This window comes from Gekko japonicus, unplaced genomic scaffold, assembly GCF_001447785.1.
Source record: "Gekko japonicus isolate JY-2015 unplaced genomic scaffold, Gekko_japonicus_V1.1 scaffold2857, whole genome shotgun sequence".
NCBI classification, from domain to species: Eukaryota; Metazoa; Chordata; class Lepidosauria; order Squamata; family Gekkonidae; genus Gekko; species Gekko japonicus.
This window is the reverse complement of record NW_015163692.1, coordinates 197,668-212,073: the sequence shown is the minus strand read 5'-3', so window position 1 is coordinate 212,073 and position 14,406 is coordinate 197,668. Positions and strand designations below refer to the sequence as shown.

Here is a 14,406-nt window from a genome sequence, read left to right as displayed (position 1 = left end):
GCCTTGGGGTTTAGTCATGCCGGCCAGATCACCCCGGAAGCATCTTCGGACAGCGCTGGCTCTTCGGCTTTGAAATGGAGATGAGCACCGCAACCCTAGAGTTGGACTCGACTGGCTTTCGAGCAAGGGAACCTTTACCTTTACTTTAAATAGGTACCACTTCGGTGGGAAGGTAACAGCGTTCCATGCGCCTTGGAGTTTAGTCATGCCGGCCACATGACCACGGAAACTTCTTCGGACAGCGCCCGCTCTTCGGCTTTAAAACGTAGATGAGCAGAGCAAACCCTAGAGTCGGATTCAACTGGCTTTCGAGCAAGGGAACCTTTACCTTTACTTTAAATAGGTACCACTGCGGTGGGAAGTTAACAGTGTTCCGTGTGCCTCGGCGTTTAGTTATGCCGGCCACATGATCACGGAGCTTCGGACAGCGCTGGCTCTTCGGCTTGGAAACAGAGGTGAGCACCGCAACCCTAGAGCCGGATTCGACTGGCTTTCCAGCAAGGGAAACATTTACCTTTACCTTTACCATTATTACCATTAGATTAATACAGACAATGCACCAAACGTACACCAGGGGGTGGAGAAGTACAAGAAGCTTTTCTGTGTCAGTTCGTAAGTCGATTCCAGACCCCCCTCCCCTACCCCCGCCCTTTTCCTACCACCTGCAAAGTCCCGGATCCTCTGATGGACGTGGGGGGGTTGTCCGGGCCCCAAAGCGTCCGTCTGGCTCTCCGTGTGCAGCTTGACTCGGACGCGCGAAGGCAGCCCGGAAAAAGATGACGGCGCGAGCAGAATCCCCAAACATGACCCGTCGCGGAGTGGACGCAGCATCCGGAAGCATCCGAGTTCTGAGCGGGGAGGCTCCCCTCGGCCTAGGAAGAGACCCCAGGTCATCGGAAGCAACTTGGGGAAGGAAGGGTGGGCCGACCACGCAGGGCCGTTTCTGCCTGGGGGGGGGGGGGGGGGGGGGGGGGCTCACCTAAAGTGGCCACGTTCAGGAGACTCTCCGACATGACTTCGTGGTAGAGAGCCCTTTGGTCCGGGTCCAGGAGAGCCCACTCCTCCTCTGAGAAAGACATGGCCACCTCCTCAAAGGTCACGGGACTCTGGAAGAAGGAGGAGACATTTTTGGCCAGGGATCTTTGCAGAATCTGGACACGCAGGAGAGAAGATCTGCCTGCCCCCTTCCATGGCCACCTTCCACCAGCGCAGGAAGACTCCCCCCCCCCCCCCCGTTTGGTGTTCCCTCACTGATCCCTCCTTCCTAACCAACGTTCTAATATTTTGTATCTATTCTAAGTTTGTTCTTTAATTGTTTTAATGAGGTGTGTTTCGGAGGGAGGGGGATTGATTCTAATGATTTCACAATGTAATTTTATCATGTATGTGTTAGATTGTTAGCCACCTTTACTGGCCCTGGTGAGGACAGAAAGGCGGGATGTAAACATTAGAAGTAATAAAATAATAAGAACATCAGAAGAGCCCTGCTGGATCAGACAAGTGATATATCCAATCCAGCCTCCTGCCTCACACAGGGGCCAAGCAGTTCCTCTGGAGAGCCAACAACAGGGCATGGAGGCCCAGGACCTCATAAGAACATCAGAAGAGCCCTGCTGGGTCAGACCAGGGAGGGTCCATCCAGTCCAGCCTCCAGTCTCACACAGTGGCCTACCAGTTCCTCTGGAGGACCAACAACAGGGCAGAGAGGCTGAGGCCTTTGTAAGAATATCAGAAGAGCCCTGCTGAATCAGACCGATGGTCCATCTAGCCCAGCCTCCTTTCTCACACAGGGGGCAACCAGTTCCTCTGGAGGACCAATTACAGAGCAGAGAGGCCGAGGCCTTCATAAGAATATCAGATCTGCTGAATCAGACCGATGGTCCATCTAGTCCAGCCTCCTGTCTCACACGGGGACCAACCAGTTCCTCTGGAGGACCAATAACAGGGCAGAGAGACCGAGGCCTTCATAAGAATATCAGATCTGCTGAATCAGACCGATGGTCCATCTAGTCCAGCCTCCTGTCTCACACGGGGACCAACCAGTTCCTCTGGAGGACCAATAACAGGGCAGAGAGACCGAGGCCTTCATAAGAATATCAGATCTGCTGAATCAGACCGATGGTCCATCTAGTCCAGCCTCCTGTCTCACACAGTGGCCAGTCAGTTCCTCTGGAGGGCCAACCATCGGGCAGAGAGGCCGAGGCCTTCCCCTGATAAGAGCCCTGCTGGGTCAGACCAGTGAGGGTCCCTCTAGTCCAGCATCCTGTCTCACACAGTGGCCAACCGGTTCCTCTGGAGGGCCATCAACAGGGCACAGAGGCCCAGGCCTTCCCCTGATGCTGCCTCCTGGCTCTGGGATTCAGAGGTTGACTGCCTCTGAACGTGGAGGTTCCCCTCAGCCGCCATGGATAGTAGCCAGTGAGGCTGTGGTCATGCACACTAACTAATCCATTTTCAATGCACTTTCGAATTGGAACTTGCCAGTCCACACAGTAAAAATCCAGTTGGAAAGTGCCCTGATTGTTTGCGTGACCACAGCCTTGACAGTCTTATCCTCCATGAATCTCTCTCATCCCCTTTTAAAGCTGTCTATTCTTCTGGCCATCACGACGTCCTCTGGCAGCGAATCTGTTGGGTATTACAAGTTGAAAACACTCAGTATATCTGGGGTTAAATGTTTGTTTATGTTACTCACAGGAAGTCACATGTTTCTCGTGTAACCAATGTTCTTTAGCTGTAGGATGCCCGGGAATTTTCTCCCTGATCTAGGAACTTGATTGGGACTAAAGTGTCAAGGTGTATTAGCATTTTATGGCTTCTCTTCCCGTCTTTGTTTGGTGTTCTGAACAAGAAGAGTAGCCATAATCTCCCTCTCTTCTAGTTTTGTCTTTGTAGAGTAAGGATGTAGTAAATTTTGCTCTGTTGTTATTTTCATCCCCGTTACCCTTCCCCATGCTAGAACTTAGTAAAAACTGTATATTTTAATCACACATGGACTCTCAGTCTGAATTATTTTACTCTGGCTCTGCTGGATTATCTTATCTTTGCTAAATACCATTTTTTTCAATAGCTCACTATCACCCAACAGAATCCCACATTTTAATCACTCTCTGTGCCAAGGAGATAAAGTCAATAAGTAAAGTGAATAAGATGAAGGCCCCCGAGGGCCATTTCTCCTTGCGTCGTAGACAGAAGCCGGAGGACAACGACAGACTCTCTCCGGCCCTGTCTGTCCCTCGCCCACCCCCTCAGCCCCCTCCCATACCGGATCCAGCTGGACGGCGACCGTTTCGGCTGCGTCGAGATACGCAGGTGGCCTCACACCCGGCCCTGGCATCGCTTCACCGCCTGCGAGGGAGACAAAGACAGCAGGAAGCAACAGTCAGTCCCTCCAGAAGTATTTGGCATTGCCATGCTTTGAGTGGGAAACCGTCTCCACGTGGGCTGTGAGGACGGAGGCAGACGGCAGCTCTAGGAGGTCCCCGATGCTGACCAAGATTCGCAGGGCAGAAGCTGCTCCTCGGTCCAGCTGATACTAGGCTGGAGCCCGCCACGTGGGTTCCTGGCCGGGGCCCTTTCTCTTTGGAGCCGGCTGTTCCCCAGGAGGTAGCCGTGTTGGGTCTGCAACAGAACAACTGGATCCCAGCCCAGTAATATCTGACGAAGGGAGCTTTGACTGTCGACAGTTTATACTCTGAAAAAATTGTTCGTCTCTAAAGTCCTCACTGGACTTGAATCTGGTTGTTGTCAGCTACGCTGCCATAACGGTTGGAGAGCTCAGTCTGTATCTGGTTAATTGCTAACACATTCCTTTCTATGCTTGTTCTGCTTTGCGCCGAAACGCTTATCTATACAGATGTGCAGGAGGGAGTTGTATTGTCTGGGTTTCTACTAGGTGCCATGGGAGAGTGTTGGTTCTCAGCTTTAGCTACCTAATGGTCTCCAAGCTTTATCCCGTGCGCGGGAGGGTGCCTAATTGGCCAGTGCTATGGGGGGGGGTGCATACAAATACCATATATCCTATTATGCCCATGGGGACGCCACCATTCTTAACAGTGCTTATGTTACTGCATCTATAGTAAAGGTAAAGGTTCCTTTGCTCGAAAGCCAGTCGAGTCCGACTCTAGGGTTGCGGTGCTCATCTCTGTTTCCAAGCCGAAGAGCCTAGCGCTGTCCGAAGACGTTTCCGTGGTCATGTGGCCGGCATGACTTAAACACCAAGTCGCACGGAACGCTGTTACCTTCCCACCGAAGTGGTACCTATTTGTCTACTTGCAATTTTTTGCTTTCGAACTGCTAGGTTGGCAGGAGCTGGAACTAGAGACGGGAGCTCACTCCGTCATGCGGCACACTTGGGTCTCGAACTGCTGAACTACTGACCTTCCACAGCCTGCAGTTCAGCATCTTAACCACTTGAGGCACCGCAGCTCCTATAGCTCTGCAATAAAAGTATAACCGTTCCTGAATGCGTATACTTCGTTGTTGGCTGTGGGTTCTGACAGTTGTTCGCCAAGATTTGTAAGATCCGGGATCTTATTGTCTTTTAAGAAATCCCTGAAGACTTCTTTTGTTTGTTCGTTTTGTTCAAGTGAGAGCAAGCGCAGTGTAGTGGTAAAGAGCGACAGGCTCTAATCTAGAGAACTGGGTTCGATTCCCCACTCCTCCACAGGAAGCCAGCTGGGTGACCTTGGGCCAGTCGCAGCTCTCTCAGAGTTCTCTCAGCCCCCCAAAATAAGTCTAGCTGGCCACCTAGTGGTGCATAACGCTAAAAGAGCTAGAACTTCAGGCTGCCAGACAATCTTAGGATCTCCAGGCTCTACTACAAACATTTCTATATGATAATAATAATAGAAGAACTGAAAAGTGACTCCAAAGTGCTCTAAAACAAGTCGATAAAGTCTTAGTCAACTGAAATGGGTTTCCTAAAGAAGAGGCTGGAGACTTCTCCCATGCAAGGTCATCCAGCAGCTGCAAGCGGAGAAGTGGGGAATCAAACCTAGTTCTCCCAGATTAGAGTCCGCACACTTAACCACTACACCAAACAGTCATACACCTTGATTGTTTCCTGCCAGAATCTTGTTGGTCTATTGTTATTTGGCTTCAAGCTCACCCTGTTTCTGGCAGCACAAAAGAAGCAGAAGAGATTGGATTTGTACCCCACCCTTCACTACCCAAAGGTGTCTCAGAGTGGCTTACAAACTCCTTTCCCTTCCCCTCCCCACAACAGACACCCTGTGAGGTAGGCGGGGCTGAGAGAGCTCTTGACAGAAACTGCCCTTTTCAAGAACAGTTCTGACAAGACTATGGGTTGCCCAGGGTCATACAGCAGGTGCGAGTGGAGGAGTGGAGAATCAAACCCGTTTCTCCCAGGTTAGAGTCCGTGCACTTAACAACTACACCAAACAAGCTAAAATCTGCCCCTCATAATCCTTACCCAGTGAGGTGACTCCTCTGTCGCCCCCCTGAGCGAACTCCTCAGGGACTGGTCTCTGTTGGGGGTCTGATGGAGCCTCCTCCTTGGGCAGACCAGCTGCCCCTTCAGAAGAGCCCTGGAAGAGCAGAGAAGGAGAATGTTTTGGTCATGGGGAAAAAGCGGGGGGGGGGGGCCTGGGGCAGCCGACTTCCCAAAAGAGAGGTGCGAAAGCCAAGGCTGTTCTGCCCTCCGGAGGCCCCAGGACGAAACGCTCTCTCACCTGCCTTTTCCACCTCTCCTCCTCTGCCTGGCTCAGGAGGAAGACCTCGGCCAGGGCCACCGCCTGGGAGCTGGTCTCTGGCTCGCATTCCCGGACCCAGCTCTGCACCTCCGGGGGCAGGAGGGCCAAGAAACGCTCCAGGATCACCAGGTCCAGCATCTGCTCCTTGGTGTGCCTCTCTGGCTTCAGCCACTGGTGGCAAAGGCGGTGGAGTCGGCTGCAGACCTCTTGGGGCCCCTCGGCCTCCCGGTAGCGGCACTGCCTGAAGCTCTGGCCGTCTGAGCAGAGGGTCTCCAGGCCAGGGGTTGTCTGCAGGGCTCTTTCCCAGAATTCCCTGTTCTCCATCCTGTTCCCGTCAGGCCTGCTCCCTGCTGCTGCATCTGGCTCTGCTTTCAGTCTGAGCTCCATTCGGGGCTGAAAAGAACAGAAGAAGAGCCCTGCTGGGTCAGACCAGAGAAGGTCCATCTAGTCCAGCATCCCGTGTCACACAGTGGCCAACCAGTTCCTCTGGAGGGCCAACAACAGGGCAGAGAGGCCGAGGCCTTCATTAGAACATCAGAAGAGCCCTGCTGGGTCAGACCAGGGAGGGTCCATCTAGTCCAGCCTCCTGTCTCACACAGTGGCCAATCAGTTCCTCTGGAGGGCCAACAACAGGGCAGAGAGGCCGAGGCCTTCATTAGAACATCAGAAGAGCCCTGCTGGGTCAGACCAGGGAGGGTCCATCTAGTCCAGCCTCCTGTCTCACACAGTGGCCAATCAGTTCCTCTGGAGGGCCAACAACAGGGCAGAGAGGCCGAGGCCTTCATTAGAACATCAGAAGAGCCCTGCTGGGTCAGACCAGGGAGGGTCCATCTAGTCCAGCCTCCTGTCTCACACAGTGGCCAATCAGTTCCTCTGGAGGGCCAACAACAGGGCAGAGAGGCCGAGGCCTTCATTAGAACATCAGAAGAGCCCTGCTGGGTCAGACCAGGGAGGGTCCATCTAGTCCAGCCTCCTGTCTCACACAGTGGCCAATCAGTTCCTCTGGAGGGCCAACAACAGGGCAGAGAGGCCGAGGCCTTCCCCCGATAAGAACATCAGAAGAGCCCTGCAGGGTCCGACCAGTGAGGGTCCCTCTAGTCCAACCTCCTGTCTCACACAGTGGCCAGCCAGTTCCTCTGCAGGGCCAACAACAGGGCAGAGAGGCCAAGGCCTTCATAAGAACCTCAGAAGAGCCCTGCTGGATCAGACCAGTGAGGGTCTATCTAGTCCAGCCTCCTGTCTCACACAGGGGCCAACCAGTTCCTCTGCAGGGCCAACAACTGGGCAGAGAGGCCGAGGCCTTCATTAGAACATCAGAAGAGCCCTGCTGGATCAGACCAGGGAGGGTCCATCTAGTCCAGCCTCCTGTCTCACACAGTGGCCAACCAATTCCTCCGGAGGGCCAACAACAGGGCAGAGAGGCCGAGGCCTTCATTAGAACCTCAGAAGAGCCCTGCTGGATCAGACCTGGGAGGGCCCATCTAGTCCAGCATCCTGCCTCACGCAGTGGCCAACCAGTTCCTCTGCAGGGCCAACAACAGGGCAGAGAGGCCAAGGCCTTTGTACGAATATCAGAAGAGCCCTTGCTGGGTCAGACCAGGGAGGGCCCATCTAGTCCAGCATCCTGCCTTTCACAGTGGTCAACCAGCTCCTCTGGAGGGCCAACAACAGGGCAGAGAGGCCCAGGCCTTCCCCTGAGAAGAACATCAGAAGAGCCTTGGTGGATCAGACCAGTGAGGGTCCAGCCTCCGTCTCACACAGGAGCCAGCCAGTTCCTCTGGATGGCCAGCAACAGAGCATAGAACTTTGTGAACTGTCACTTACAACGTCCAGGAAGGAGAACAAACGTTCAAACAACAAATAAAATGATACCGATGCGCATTTCCCTGTAGGAAAGTCAGATGAACGGAACCGGGACTGCAGACTTGAGGGTGTTGGGGGGGGGATGGGGGGGGGGGGTGGCCACTTCCCCATTGGCCCAGAAGCTGAAACTGACCTCAGGTTTAGGCCAGTGAGTTACTACCCTTATAGACCGCTTTCTCCTTGAGATTTAAGGTTACCGCTTCTCGGCCTTTTGGCTAAGACGTGTAAACATTATCTATATAAAAGAGATTTAAGGTGGATTACAGAGTCCAAAGGCAATGCGATAGACAGAGCAGGATACCTGCAAACGAGCATCACGCACAAGAACACAAAAGTGGACCCCAGAGTTAGAAAACGGTCTGTTACAAGCAGCACAGTGCCAACAATAAACGCCACAATTATAAAAGAAAACTCCCCCAAGATATTCACAGGCGTGAAAGTGATAACCCTGCTTACTTTGGGAACGAGTCCCTGTTGCTATGAAGAAGAGAAGAAGAAGAGATTGGATTTATACCCCGCCCTTCACTACCCAAAGGAGTCTCAGAGCGGCTGACAAACTCCTTTATTTATTTATTTTATTTCATTTATACCCCGCCCTCCCCACACACGGGCTCAGGGCGGTTTACATAGGCCCAACAGTGCAATAAAATACAAGAAGATTAAAACAATTAAGGCACCAAAGTGCGATAAAAATAAAACAGGTTAAACACTTTAGACAAAAATTCACATCTTGCAGGATACATCCCTCCCCCTCCCCACAACAGACACCCTGTGAGGTAGGTGGGCTGAGAGAGCTCTTGACAGAAACTGCTCTTTTTCAAGAACTCCTCTGACAGAACTACGTCTTGCCCAAGGTCATCCAGCAGGTGCAAGTGGAGGAGTGGGGAATCAAACCCGGTTCTCCCAGATTAGAGTCCGCGCACTCAACCACTACACCAAACTGGCTCTCCCTATGGGAGCAAGTTCTCCAACTGGTCTGCCTCTAGATTTTCCCGCACTTCACAAACACATACACTGACAGCGCTCCCAGGACCCCGGCCCTAGATCCAGTGCAGGACATGGAAGAGGCGGCCTAGAAATATGAGGGGGAGAGAGATGGATAGATGTATGGACAGGCAGGCAGACACCCTCCTTTCAGTGCTGCACAGAGAGAAGGCAGGTCGAACCCGAGTCAGTGCATCCAAATGCAACATTCCGCCCCCCAGAATTTTGTGCTTGCAGGGACCTGCTGCCCTTGCAGAGAGGGGGGAAGAAACACACCGGTTTGGGGGGGGGGAGGGGGATGCATTTTGTTGGCTGCCCCACCGACATCAAATGCGGGCAAGGGCAGCGTGTGGGTGTCTCTCTAGCTTTCTTCTAAATCCATCTAAATCCACCCGTGCCTCCTTCCACTACTTGGAAGCCTCCCCTCCAGCCCCCTCTTCACCCCCCCTCCAGCTGCTACCGTGGGGCTCCCACTCCTTCAAGGGTGGTGGCCCTGTGCCTCCCTGATACCAGTGGGGCAGGAAAGCCCAAACAAAAGAGCCTAGTCGGGGTTCTTCCCCCCCCCTCCATCTAGTCCAGCATCCTGTCTCACCCAGTGGCCCCCAAAACAGGGTCCCTTCTGGTGCTGCCGCCTCTTAAGCACTGGGGGGGTGGGGGGTGCAGAGGTAGACTGCCTCTGACTATGGAGGCTCCTTTTGATCACCGTGCGGAGCGGGGGGCACGGTCTGGGCAGGATGCAACCCTTGCCAATGCCATTCGCAGCCAGCCCCCTTTCCCTTGGGCTGCCCCCGTCCGCAGCCGCCTCCTCTGGACCCTGGGTGTGAATCGTACCAGAAGTCAGAGGGATGGGCGGCGCCTCTCTTGGAAGGGGGGCCCGGGACCGTGCTAGAAAACCCCCCCTGCCGTTGTCCCCCGGCCAGGGGGGGAGGGGGGGGAGGGGGGCCCAACGACTCCGCAAGCACGTGACGGCGAGTCATGTGACCGAAAGAGGCGTGGGCAGAGCGAGGCGCTTACGGGCGGGGACGCGGCGGGGCACCCTGTTGCAAATGCCTGGGGCGCACGGGAAGAGCAAGGGGTGGTGCGGTCACCCACGCAAAGGTGGGGGGGTCCCCCCGGGGGCCCCGCCCCCCGGGGCAGCCGGGGGGGCCCCCCCCGCCCCACCCCTCTAGGAAGCCGTGACCCCCACCTGAGGCTCTCTCCATGCGGGGAGGAGCCCCCCCCCCAGTTATTTGTAGGCTTTGATTCTGCATATAGCTCCATTTTTTTCCTGCCTGGCCATTCCACTGCCCCCCCTTCTCCAGTACCCTTCCTCCTTCCTAGCAGGGCTGCGGAGAGATGGGGCCTGGGGGGGACTCAAAATTCACCCCCCCCAAGTCAGCTGGAGGGCTGCTGAAGCCGGAGTCATGCTGTATCCCCCGCCTCCACCATGCATGGAATTATTTTTCCCGAATGCAGTTCTGACTGCGGCCACTAAGGGGAGCAGGGAGAACAGCTTTCTCTTCGGCCTGTCTGTACAGGAGGCTGTGGGTAACCCTAAACTTCTACACTCATCGGCCAAGCCACCACTGGAGCGAAGCAAGAGACCAGCCAGGACAAGCTGGAAGTCGATGCAGTTTGCATTGCACAAACATGCCAGTCCCTGCGATAATAAATAAATAAATAAATGGACATAAGTCTGAGTGCAGTGGCGCCTTTTTGTTGTTCAGTCGCACAGTCGAGTCCGACTCTCCGCCACCCCATGGACCAGATCACACCAGGCCCTCCTGTCTTCCGCTGTCCTCTGAAGTTTGCTCAATTTCATGTTCGTTGCTTCGATGACACTGTCTAAGGATCTCATCCTTTGCCGTCCCCGTCTTCTTTGACCTTCAATCTTTCCCAGCATCAGGGTCTTCTCCAGTGAGTGCTCCCTTCTCATTTGGTGGCCAAAGTATTTGAGCTTCAGTTTCATTATCTGGCCTTGGAGACTAGCAAAGTTTAATTCTGGGTCTACGCTTTCTTGTGCATGCACACAAAAGCTTATAGCCAGAATTACACTTTGTTGGCCTTCAAGGTGCCACTGGACTCACACTCTTTTCTGTTGCTTCAGACCAACACAGTTACCCACCTGGACATAAGTCTGACCTTAGAAACCACAACCTTCAAAAAACTGGGGGAACATTTTAACCTTCCAGGACAGTCAATTGCTACTGACTTACAAGTAGCAGTTCTCGTACAAAGGAATTTCGAAGGGAGATTAGAAGGAGAGACTGCTGAATTGCAACTGATAATGAAGCTCAAGCCAATACATTCTACTGGACTGAATTGAGAGCTTGGTTTCTTGTCTCATTACAAATGATGATCTCTGCATATCTCACCTAATCCAATCATGCCTGCTGTTGTCATGCACTTGCTATTGTCATTTGGCATCTGAACTCGCTCCATTTCCCAATATATAGGACAGATGGACTCACATTCCAGTTGTATCTGAAGAAGTGAGCAGTGACTTGTGAAAGCTCCTCCCCTGCCACAAATGTTGTTGGTCTGTAAGGTGTTACTGGACTCTTGCTCTTTTCTTCAGTCCTTGGCAGGATGCAGCCTCCTAACAAGCTCTAGGACTTCCTTTTCCGTTTCGTTCCACCCAGATCGTGCAGAGCCAGATCTTGCAAAGGGTCAGCCTTGTTACTGTGTGGTAGCAAAATTTAAAAACAACAACAACCTTTCCTTGTCTTTTCCTACAGTTCTGTTTTCCGCACTGTTCTCCTTCATTTTGCTCTCATGACCCACCTTTCGTCTTTCCCCACTTCTAATTTTTCTCCCCCCCCCCTTATTTTTGTCTACACTCCTTCTCATCTGCCCTGGTTGCCAATTTCGAACACAGCCAGTTTGGTGTAGTGGTTAAATGTGCGGACTCTAATCTGGGAGAACCGGGTTTGAATCCCCCACTCCTCCACTTGCACCTGCTGATGTGACCTTGGCTCAGTCACAAGCTCTGGCACAGCTGTCCTTGAAAAAGAGCAGTTTCTGTCAGAGTTCTCTCAGCCCCACCGACCTCACAGGGTGTCTGTTGTAGGGAGGGGGAAGGGAAAGGAGTTTGTAAGCCGCTCTGAGACTCCCAAGTGAAGGGCGGGGTATAAATCCAATCCCTTCTTCTTCTTCTTCTACATTTCATACTAGCATAGTGGCAAAACTTCGTTGATCCTATGAACAGAAGGAGTGAGCTAATATTTCCCCATATTCCATCAAATCAGTAAAAGGATGCCTCCCCCCAACCATTTACATGCATCGTAATAAATATTAATCTGCCTCAGTGGTAGCAAAAGAGGAACTTCAAGAGGGAATTGGATAAACATCTGGAGCAGAAGTCCATCAGTGGCTATTAGCCACAAGGTATACATAGGGACTCTCAGTCTGGGGCAAGGGATGCTCTGTATTCTTGCTGCTTGGGGGGGGCTCCTAGTGTCCTGGCCCCACTGGTGGACCTCCTGAGAGCACCTGGTATTTCTGGCCACTGTGTGACACAGTAGGTTGGACTGGATGGGCCGCTGGCCTGATCCAACAATGGCGTCTCTTATGTTCTTATATGAACTCTCGGTCTGGGGCAAGGGATGCTCTGTATTCTTGGTGCTTGGGGGCGGGGCAACAGTGGGAGGGGCTTCTAGTGTCCTGGCCCCACTGCTGGACCTCCTGAGGGCACCTGGTATTTTTGGCCACCATGTGACCAGAGTATTGGACTGGAGGGGCCATTGGCCTGATCCAACATTGGCTTCTCTCTTATGTTCTTATGAATTTATTTACTTACTTACTTACTGCTGAATAGCCCAGACTGGCCTAGTCTCATCAGATCGCCGGAGCTAAGCAGGATTGCTCTTGGCTAGTACTTGGGTGACCTCCAAGGAATACCAGGGCCATGAGGCAGAGGCAGGCAAAGACAAACTGCCTCTCAAATGTCTCTTGCCTTAAAACCAACTAAGAGCTGGAACTTCTGGCTGCCAGACAATCTTAGGATCTCCTGGCTATACGACACACACTGCCATATGATAATGGCATATGATAATGGTGCGGGCAGTAAGGGAAGCCTGCTTTAACATCTGGGTGAACAGCTTCGGTTGTTCGAACCCCACTGCGGTCAGGGTGAGCTCCTGGCCCAACGTCCCAGCTCCTGTCCACCCAGTGGTTCGAAAGCCCGTTAAAGGGCAAGTAGATAAAATGGGTACCTGCTACTAGAGCGGGGGGGCACCCGCCCTAGTGTGTAGCAGCGACAGTGGAAAGTGGAGAACGGAGATTGACAAAGTGGCGGTGGCCGAGAAAAATGGCGGCTGGCGAGACGAGGAGGCGAATGAAGGAGGCCGGAGCAACGAGGCGCGGAGGCGGAGCAACGCGGCAGGCCGGAGCCTGACTGGACGGAGGCCGCTGCAAGCAGGCGCAGAAGCGCGAAGTGGTCCTGGCCTGGAGACGGAAAGTGTGACATCCGGAAAGGAGGAATAACGAAGTCCAGCGCTGAAGAAGGGTCGCCGCCGGACTGTCCCCTCGCAAAAAGAAGATCTGCTACAACTAAACAAGGGTGCCTGGTAGGCTTCTCACCTCCCCTTACACAAATGTGGCCCTAGTGTAGGATTGTTGTAATTTGAATTTGTAAGCCGCTCAGAGCCCCTAGAAAGTCGAAATAAATAAATAAATAAATAAACTTACTGACTTGCTTTATTTTTCTCCCGTGTTTCTCCCCGAGTGGGACCCAAGCAGTTTCACTGTTCTCTATCTTATTTCCACAACAGCTCTGTGAGGTAGGTTAGGCTGAGAGTGTGTGACTGGCCCAAGGCCACCCAGCGAGTTTCTGTGGCAGAGTGGAGATGTGAGCCTGGGTTTCACAGATCCTAGTCTGATACATTAACCACTGCACAAGCTGAGCTTCCATGGCAAATAGGAAGGGGGCATGTCTGGAGGTAACCTGGGCCAGGATATTCCCATTCCCTTCGTTTGTGGGCCCTGGAACTCCCACGATCACCCGGAAGCTGGCGGCCAATTCTGAGAATCCTACTTTTATTTTCTGATGAGTTATGCCTGCCACAAATGGACAGACGGATGGACATGTGGATTCTTTTATTTTTATAGATGGGTGGTAACAGCCAGCCAAGTGATTTGCTTTTTTCATGATATATGGGTTGGGCAATGCTCCCTCTAAGCTGTGGAGTCTTGTGAGCAAAACTTCTACTTGGTGAGCTCCTGGTATTAAAGTTGTGAGTGAGCGATTTGGCTACTGCATAAATTAGCTTGCTCTGGAGCCCTCCTTCCTGAGCTAAGACAAAAATGTGTGAGCCAGAGGCTAAAAAACTGTTGAGCTAGCTCACACTAACTCAGCTTAGAGGGACACACCGGATCAGGGTCATATGGGGGGGAGGCAGGTGGAATTTTTGTCTCCGGGCCCATGGCGGCTCATGGCAGTCCTGCTTCCTAGTTGCACAGGGAGGGGAGAAGAAAGGGTCGAGGGTGCATGGGTTTGGTGGTGGGGTGTATTCAGAAGAAGAAGAAGAGATTGGATTTATACCCTGCCCTTCGCTACCCAAAGGAGTCTCAGAGCAGCTCACAATCTCCTTTCCCTTCCCCTCCCCACAACAGACACCCTGTGAAGCCGGTGGGGCTGAGGGAGCTCTTTCGAGGACTGCCCATGAGAGAACAGCTCTGAGAGAACTTGTGACTGACCCAAGGTCGCACCAGCAGCTGCATGTGGAGGAGCGGGGAATCAAACCCCGTTCTCCCAGAGTAGAGTCCGTGCTCTTAACCACTGCACCAAACTGGCTCTCTGAAGGGCATCTGGGAAGAGGAGGAGATGGAGAGAATGAAATGGGGGCAGCTAGAAAATTGGCGGGGG

At 53.0% G+C, this 14,406-nt stretch overlaps 1 protein-coding gene across 1 annotated transcript; it reads right to left on the bottom strand.

The window, feature by feature from the left end:
- Positions 1-659: 659 nt before the first annotated feature.
- LOC107107488 (zinc finger protein interacting with ribonucleoprotein K-like) lies at positions 660-5,477 on the bottom strand (the record flags this gene model as incomplete). Its single annotated transcript, XM_015407794.1, has 4 exons — positions 5,435-5,477; positions 3,266-3,348; positions 980-1,106; positions 660-872 (listed from the first exon to the last, which is right to left on the bottom strand). Coding segments are annotated over exons 2-4 (412 nt in total), but the record flags the coding sequence as incomplete, so codon positions are not given.
- Positions 5,478-14,406: the final 8,929 nt, after the last annotated feature.